Source organism: Triticum dicoccoides, chromosome 3B (assembly GCF_002162155.2).
Source record: "Triticum dicoccoides isolate Atlit2015 ecotype Zavitan chromosome 3B, WEW_v2.0, whole genome shotgun sequence".
Taxonomy (NCBI): Eukaryota; Viridiplantae; Streptophyta; class Magnoliopsida; order Poales; family Poaceae; genus Triticum; species Triticum dicoccoides.
In genome coordinates, this window is record NC_041385.1 from 807,018,640 (window position 1) to 807,027,838 (window position 9,199).

At 45.9% G+C, this 9,199-nt stretch overlaps 1 protein-coding gene and 1 long non-coding RNA gene across 2 annotated transcripts; both read right to left on the minus strand.

The window, feature by feature from the left end:
• Nucleotides 1-6,355: 6,355 nt before the first annotated feature.
• LOC119282368 lies at nucleotides 6,356-6,976 on the minus strand. The gene is made up of 3 exons (XR_005138722.1): nucleotides 6,704-6,976; nucleotides 6,521-6,619; nucleotides 6,356-6,437 (listed from the first exon to the last, which is right to left on the minus strand). It is a non-coding gene; the product is annotated as an uncharacterized LOC119282368 (long non-coding RNA).
• A 119-nt stretch (nucleotides 6,977-7,095) lies between these two features.
• Nucleotides 7,096-8,115, minus strand: LOC119280111 (serine/threonine-protein phosphatase 7 long form homolog). Its single transcript, XM_037561083.1, has 3 exons — nucleotides 7,741-8,115; nucleotides 7,385-7,666; nucleotides 7,096-7,305 (listed from the first exon to the last, which is right to left on the minus strand). The coding sequence occupies exons 1-3, from the start codon at nucleotides 8,113-8,115 to the stop codon at nucleotides 7,096-7,098; spliced, it is 867 nt and encodes a 288-aa protein (XP_037416980.1).
• Nucleotides 8,116-9,199: the final 1,084 nt, after the last annotated feature.

Here is a 9,199-nt window from a genome sequence, read left to right on the forward strand (position 1 = left end):
TTAATGTTCATTACATTGACAAGGAGGCATTCTTGAGTAACAATGCCGACACGGGTGAGGAACCATTGGTTTTTGATAGAAGCCCTAGCTATGAGGATGTTGTTGCAAAAGTGAGACAAGTCTTGAAGTGGATGGACACCAATGTTGATGTTAAGTTAATAGGAAGGTATGATGTTGGAGTTGGAGCCAAATCTCGCTTGAAAAGTATGCCTATCACCTCGGATTTGCATTGGGATGTATACAAGGAAAAAGTATCCCAATCGGAAGACAAGTCACTTGAATTGTTTGCCACCACTGAATCTCCTCGGTTTACCTTTGATTTGAACCGGCATGTCTCTTCCCCAATGGATGACATGAGCGAGAGGACAATGGTGCCACTTGTTGAGCATAGGGTTGTGGTTGATGCCCCCAATGTTTATCCCCCACCATGTCCCCGTGTACCAACTATCAAAGCAAATGAGGTTGAGTTGTATGCCCCCAATGCTTCTAGCCAACCACCAACTAGCCAAGCAAATGAGGTTGAGTTGTATGCCCCCAATGCTTCTAGCCAACCACCAACTAGCCAAGCAAATGAAGTTGAGGTGATTGCTAGTGACGGAGTAATTCAAGAGGATGAAGATGATTATGATGACGACGAAGAGCAAGAGGAAGGGTTTCATGGCAATGATGTTGGTGACTTGGATGTGTACATAGCGCAAAAGGACATGGATCGTGACTTGCCTTTTAGGCGTCAATATGCGTATGACTCGGATGACGAGGGTCCAGTTGAACAGTTGGACGAGGATGGATTCACAAAGGAGGAGAACCAAATCCACTTTGAGCTGACGGGCTTACAAAAAAGAACTCACTTATTTAAAGATCTCGGCCTTGCCCATAAAGCTGTTGTTGACGGTGGAATGAGAATGACGGCGATTGAGCCAACACCATGCCCGGATCCAGGAGAACCAAGGGTGGAGAATGAGGACGAGAATGCTTATTTGAAGAAAGGATTGAAGTTTCTGAGCTTGCCTATGCTGAAGTTTTGGTTGGCTGACTATGCCATTCGAAACCATAGGCCAATTTATATTGAGCACTCCGACATGAAGTTGCGTTACACCGTGGTGTGTGAGCAAAAGGAATGCACATGGAAGGTTCGTGCAAGAAAGCTTAAAGAAATCGAAGAATGGGTGTTAACAAGTTGTGATGCCACTCATAGATGCAAACCGCCATCGAAACGACTTAGAAAGACACACCGTCAACTCACATTTGAGTATCTTGGATACAAATGGATGAAAGACATAGCCTTTGATCCCACTGTGAAAGTGAGGTTTCTCATGCGGACGGTGAAAAAACAATTTGGTTATGAAGTCAAGTATGGGAAGGCATGGAAGGCAAAGGCAAATGCTATTAGGATGTTGTACGGTGGTTATGAAGAAGCATACAACCAGCTCCCAAGGTTGTTGGCCGCCATTGCACATAGGAACCCGGGCATGTTTCATGTGGTCGAGGATCACGAGGGAGTGTTCCACCGTGCCTTCAGGAGTTATGGACAATGTGTGGAGGCGTTTCAGCATTGTCGTCCGGTCTTGTCTATAGATGGCACGTTCTTGACCGGTAGATATAAGGGCACACTAATGGTAGCAATGGCGCACTCATCAAACGACAACGTGTTGCCATGTGCATTTGCTTTGGTGCCTTCCGAGCACCAAGACAACTGGGAGTGGTTCATGGGTCATGTTAGGCACAACGTGATTGGGGCTAGGGAGGTATGCATCATATCGGACCGACATCATGGCATACTCAAGGCAATGGACATTGTTATTCCAGGATTTCCAAAGCTTCACCACAGATGGTGCATGAGGCATTTCGTGGCCAACTTTTACCGGGCATGTAAGAGCAAGGAGCTCAGCAAAGACCTTACCCATGTATGTGTGGCCTTCACCACCCAAGGTTTCGATGCTCGGTACAACAAACTCTTTGCAGCGGTGAACGAAGGGGGAAAAGACTTCTTAACTAGGAATTTAAGCGAGAAGCACAAGTGGTCACGCGCTCATGACGATGGTGGTTGGCGATATGGCGACATGACGAGCAATCTCGTAGAATGTTTCAACAATGTGTTGAAGGGTGCTCGTGCTTTGCCGGTGACTGCAATAGTGGAGTACACCTTCTTCAAGCTTAATGAGTACTTTCAGAGGCATTCTGAAGAGACTGCAAAATGGATAGGTGAAAAAAAGGATTATCCGGAAAAGGTTGATGAATGGTTGCAGTTACAAGCAAGCAAGTCTTCACGACAACAAGTTATCGTATTCGATAGACTTGAAATGATCTATCAAATTGATGAGCCAGGTGGCACAACACGAGATGGTAGACAATATGGTGGTGCTGCATTTGAGGTGAAACTGAAGACTCGGTGGTGCCAGTGCGAGAGGCCTAGTAAGTATCATTGGCCATGCTCGCATTTGATAACGGCGGCGAAGGCGAGAAACATACATGTTAATGATGGAAAAACCGTGAGGATGCAAGAGTTCCATGTGGAAGCTACTAGGTTGACATGGGCGCCAAGATTTCACCCTTTCTTGGACCAATCACAGTGGCCTGAGTACCATGGCCCTCATATTAGGCCAGACCCTCTTCTGAAGGTGGAGATGAAGGGTAGAAGGAGAACTAAGAGGTTCAGGGGTGATATGGATGACCTGGCTGGATACACTGGCATGAAACAATTTGGTAGCGGTCATTTCATGGAGGCTCCTGAGATTATCAACTGTGGGGTGTGCGGTGAAGGGGGACACAATGAGCGGACATGCAAAAAAAAGAAAACCAAAAAAAGAAAAACAAGTCGTGGAGGCGGCACCGATGGTGAAAGAGGTGGAAGAGGTGACGGTGGTGGTGGTCGAGGAAGAACGAGTGTCAGAGGTGGTAGTGGTGGTCGTAGAGGGAGCACAAGTGCTAGACGTGCTAGTGTTCGTAGAGGGAGCACAAGTGCTAGAGGTGGTGGTCGAGCTAGCACAAGTGCTAGAGGTGGTGGTCGAGCAGGCACAAGTGCTAGAGGTGGTCGTGGTCGAAGAGGAAGCACAAGTGCTAGAGGTGGTCGTAGAGGAATGGTTGATAATGGATCGGCCTTCGGTTATTTGTTTAATCCATATGGTTGATCTAATAATAATGGTATATTATTTGTTCATACAATTCCTAGCATTTATGCATTTGCTCTCTTAATGTCTTGTGCTAACAATTGTTCTTTTTGTAGGCATGGCTTCATCCGGTTCCAGGACGAGGCCACCGTGCGCGGACCAAGAGGACATGCCGAAGATGTGGTTGGAGGCCAGTTTCGACAAGAAGAAGGAGAAGGATGTGCCCACACCACCATGTTGGTGTGGTGATGTTTGCAAGCTGAAGGTGTCCACTGACCGCAACAAGTCATGGACAGAAGGTAGAAGGTTTTTCGTGTGTCCCAACTATGCACATGATCGTCGAAGGCCAACTAACGCATATGACATACCACCGGTATGTTAGGTGTACATATAAAAAACATCAACAAGTTGTCACTCATATGTCTAACAAAATCATGGTTTATATGTAGTCCCCTCCTCCACTTTGCAAGTACTTCACTTGGATAGATCACGAGGTACCAAAAGATATCCAAGAGGACCAACGTGCAGATTGGTTACGGAGGCAGCGCCTATTCGAGGAGTCCTATGCACGGGGATTGGAGCGGGAGCGTCGTGAGAAGGAGGCTCGTGAGCGCAAGAAGCGTGAGCAAGAGAGGGCACGCAAAGAGAAGGCGGCTCGTCAAGAAGAGAGGGCAAGCAAACTTGCAAGGGCTCGCGATGCACGAGACGAGGACGAGGCACGTGACAAGAAGGGAAAGTGGCCCCGGACTACTCAGTAGACAAATGGAAAGGCACCGGCGTCGATGATGAACTGTCGAGACTTTGTTTAATGTATGAACTTATTATTCGAGACCTTGTGTGGTCATGAACTATTTCTGTCATTCGGGACTATTTGAGATTATGTGCAAACTATGTTCGTCATTCGAGACTAGTTGATATGCTTTGTTCATATTTTTGGTTGAGAGTAGCATGCTTTGTTCATATTTAACAGTGTTTGCTAGTTGTTGCTAAGCAAAAACTTTAACAAGCTATGTGCAAAAACACCAGGCCCACACCCAGACGCCAGGGTCCCTGGCGTCTGGCTTGCTTTGCTCGCGCAGGTGACCGGACAGGCTGTCTGGTGTGTCTGATGGACAACCAGACGCCAAGGTTCATGGCGTCTGCCTCCCACACCCAGACGCAAGGGTCCCTGGCGTCTGGCTTGCTTTGCTCGCGCAGGTGACCAGACAGGCCGTCTGGTGTGTCTGATGGACACCCAGACGCCAAGGTTCATGGCGTCTGCCTCCCACACCCAGACGCCAGGAACCCTGGCGTCTGGCGTGCTTTGCTCACGCAGGTGACCAGACAGGCCGTCTGGTGTGTCTGATGGACACCCAGACGCCAAGGTCCCTGGTGTCTGGTGTCCAGAAAGCATTCTTGTCTAATGGATAAGATTCGAGTGGATAAGATTTTGGGCCCACCTCTACCCCTCTCATCCATTCATCTCCACCTCTACCCCTCTCATTTCACTCATATCCACCCACTCTCACCTCTAGCCCTGCCAACGTCACTCCCTCGTCCAGCACCCTAACCCCCCCCCTCAGATCTCTCACAAATCGGTCCGGTTTGACCGTTGGATCTTCAGGATTTCGAGACTAGAAGGTAAATCAACTCCACCCCCATTTTTTGGTTGGTTTAATTTATCATACTTTTGTGAAAACCCTAGTTTGTTTTCCTCGTGGTTTAATGTATCATAGGTTAGCTACTAAGAGATTTGTGTGCTGTAGATGGCTAACGAAACTCAGTGGGTGCTTAGCCCTGTTGTTCATGTGCATGGCTTGTCTCCATGTATTGTGCAAGTTAGTCAAGTGGACCTCACTTTCGATTGGTTGAAGACTAAATTCATGTTGAAGCAAGGGTTGAAGGAAGAGGATTTTGTGTACTACGTCAGCAGGAGGAAGTCAGATGGCCCCGGGGAAAGAAAATTGGTTGACATAACTGATGATGACAAGATTCAAGAAATGCTGGAAGAATGGAAATGGAAAAGGGTTGTTGACTTGCATTGCTACAGGAAACCGAGTTATATGTGATGTTCATGTCGTTTCAACCATCGTGGTCATGAACTACTTATGTCATTCGAGACTATTTGTGTAATTTGAACTATGTTTGTAATTTGCTATGTCATTCGAGACATTGTATTGTAGACCATCGTGGTCATGAACTAAGTTTGTAATTTGAACTATGTTTGTCATTTGTCAACTATAGTGTTATGAAAAGACTATGCAATGCTTATGTATGTATGTTATTCGAAACTACAAGTGAAAAGACAAAACTACAAGTGAAAAAGCAAGTATTGTCTGCACCAGGACCAGACGCCAAGGACCCTGGCGTCTGGCTCCCCTGCTTTACCCTGTTTCTGGTGTCAGTAGACTGCCAGACGCCAAGGACCCTGGCGTTTGGTCGCCTGACTTACAGCCAGACGCCAAGGACCCTGGCGTCTGGTCCCCTGACTTACAGCCAGACGCCAAGGACCCTGGCGTCTGGCTCCCTGTGCATATAAATGACTAAGTACAGATTTCATCATTCATGTCAAACATTCATATAAACATTCATATAAATGACTAAATCACAGGAAACAACAATTAACATAAATCACATCATTCATGTCAAACATTCATAGCAACTTCACGAATCCGGTACAACTTAATTCGAACGGCAACAAGTTCATGGAAAGAAACGACAACAAGTTCATGGAAAGAGACTACACCAGGTTCATCGAAACAAACTAGAACAAGCTCATTGAAACAAACTACAACAAGCTCATTTCTTCCTTCCTCTCTTCATGATATCTGCAAGTGTATGCTCCTCCTCTTCGCTAGCCTCATGCTCCTCCTCTTCGCTAGCCTCATGCTCCTCCTCTTTGCTAGCCTCCTCCGCCTCTGCATCAATGTTCGACTTATATCTTTGCATTCCCGCAGGCATAAATTGATGAGGATACTCCGGACTATGGAATTGAGTGTTCCATATCTTCTTTCTACCTTTCTGGCCCGGTGTCTTAGCTATTGCTTTGCCTTTTTTAGAGCGGGCATTGCCTTGTGTCGGTTGTGTAACCTGTGATGGTTGTGGAGCATCAACATCATACTCATGATCCTCTTGATGTGTTGCATCATACTCATGCTCATCATGATGTGTTGGCTCCTCTTGATGTGCTGGCTCCTCTTAATTGACCTCCTCCTCTATGTCCTCTTCGTTCTGGACATAATGCCGTTTATTAGCTCTGGCGGCACGGCTACCTGGTGCATACACGTCACTGGACTGAGCACCATGGCAAGAAAGCATAGCTGCCATCTTATGGAACCGCTTCTTGAACTTCTGCGACAACACAAAATATGCTATGATATGAGATGCAAATAACTAATCCGCGAAAAAAACTTTTATAATATATTGCGACTAACCTCCATCGTGCTCCTAAGAGTCCTCTCAGATAATGCACCACCAGGTGGATGACTCAGTGCAACATTGGCATCGTTGACGCACAGAAGCAACTCTCTGCCCTGCAATTCATGAGCACACCAAACTTATGTATTTGCAAGAAGACAACATGATGCAAGTATGTTAGAATAGGTCAAACAGACTACCATTTCGTCATGCATCGGTGCGTAGTCAACATGAGCCCCTCTGGTGTCTCTCACAGCCGTGTTGAAGGTATGATAACCTTCTGCAGTCTCCGGGTCTTCAGACACCAACTCCGACCACTCTTCGTGAGTCCAACCTGGCTTCAGCTTTAACCGGTAACGATCCGCATACCACACTTGATACTTCTGATATGCTGACTGATTGTGAGGTCTATTCTCTGATTGCACTAACGTGTCTCTTTGATTCCAAATTTCTATCCACGCACGGTGTTTGTTTGCCCAATCCAATATATCCTGATTGTTCCTTCGACCGAACCTACAAATGATGCACGGGACAAATCATTAGCAAACATTGACTTATTCAATGCTCTACTACATACTCAAGGCATGCTTGCTTACCGATGCAGAGATAGCATTTCCTCCTTGCTCTCCTCAATTGGAATACCTTGTCTTTTTCCAAATTGTCTTGCCACACGGTCTACAAAGTGCCACTCGACTGCGAAGAAGCATATCATTGGGCACCTCGCCCGCCAAAGATGGCTATCACGCGTGCACATCTCATTAAGATCAAAGTCACGATCTTCCACATAAGGCAACCAATGTACCTGCAAAACAAAGAGATACATGGTTAGCTACATAAGTTTCATTCTTGACTAAATTTTATCTCATCGAACTACTCAAAACCTGCTCAGCAGTCAAGGTGTCCAGCTCGTTCATATAGCACTTGTATCGCACATGCGAGCTTCCTGTGTAGACAGTCACTTGTTCCCAATAGTAAGCAAGCGTAGGGCGCCGATATGGATCATCATCATGCAACCCGTCATGATTACCCCGTGGGTTTGCCATGAGGGAGTTCTTCAAATCGGGCCGTCCAACCGGGATCCGCTCCCACATCCACACGGATAGGCTCCAAACAAACCCAGACAATGAGGATGTACCTCCCTTCCTCCGACACGCCAAGTCAAGCTGCAATCAAACAAACATGTTACATATGGAGGCGCATGACAAATGCAAGATAAATGGTTACAAATATCTCTTACCTGACGATACAAGTATGCTAGTGCGGCCGAACCCCAGCTATACTGGGTATCCCAGTTATTAAGTGGCTCCAAGAACATCCAGAGGGCTGAGTTCCCAGTTGCATCTGAGAAGACTACCTTGGTTATTACATACCAAAGATAGGCCCGCGCGTACTGCTGCACAACCATGTCATTGGCATCTTGAGGGCACGGGTTGGTGTTTCCTCTGACCAGTTTTAGCCAAGAATGCCTCACTTTCGCGGTATCGGCCTTGCCTTCCTGAGGGCCCTCGGGCTGAACGCCAATTAAATCGGCAGTCCGTTCTCGCCAATTACCCACGCTGACACGACCGGTAACAGCTTGTCCATTGATAGGAAGGCGGCTTATCATAGCCATGTCCTGTAGGGTCATCGTCATCTCCCCACATGGAAGGTGGAAGGAGTGAGTCTCCGGCCTCCAACGATCCACAAGTGCGGTCAGCGCCGCGTGGTTCACCGGCGGAGCGCGTCGCTTAAACTGCAACACGAATGGGAGAAGACCCAATCTCCGAATGTAAGGCTCATACCGCGGGTCGTAATCAAAGTCATCAGCGGAATGACCCCTCATGCGCATAGCAACTACAACCTGCAAATAAAGTGATGTTTTAATAATCAATACAAGAACACAAATGAGAAACAACGAAAATTGACCCAGTCTTGCTTCTTACCTGTCCATTCTCAATGGCACGAGCACGATGCTCCTTATCCCACTCATCGATTAATCCGTCATACCAAGGTCCATCGCCATCCGCCATCCTAGAAAAAATTTCACAAATATCTATGAATACATGAACAATATCAAACAATTTCCTTCTCCAAGTTTATGCCATATGAAAACACCACCATTCTTCTCAAACATAACCACATCATTTCTTTCTTCTACATATGCACACATATCATCTAGAGTACCAACTTTCACCATCAAATATATTTCATAATCATCATCCGCCATTCTATTGAACAAATCATGTCACACACAATAATCAAATTTCATCATCTCTTTTGCATAAAAAAATTTGCCATCTATATATTCAACTATATTGTCATACCACTTCACATTTTTCTCTTCTTCATATGCACACATAAATATAGTATTATCTACACATACACACATCATCTATCAAACCAAATATAGTATGCCAAAGTCTATTTTACATACACAAATCATATATTCATCACCCCTCTTAATTCAAAAAAAAATTCCTATGGACAACATATACACAAAACCGAATTGATTTTACCTACATGTTCAACTACACATCATCTACTGCCTACCTAATCATCTATCAACTACACAAAATTTCCTAAAAATAAGAAACCATCTACTCATCTAACATCACCTAGTGTTGAATAATGCATCCAACCAAAGAGGGGAAAACAAAAACAAATTGGAGGGAATGGGGGAGAATACCTCAAAGAAGCTTGGGGGGGTCAGATCTGTG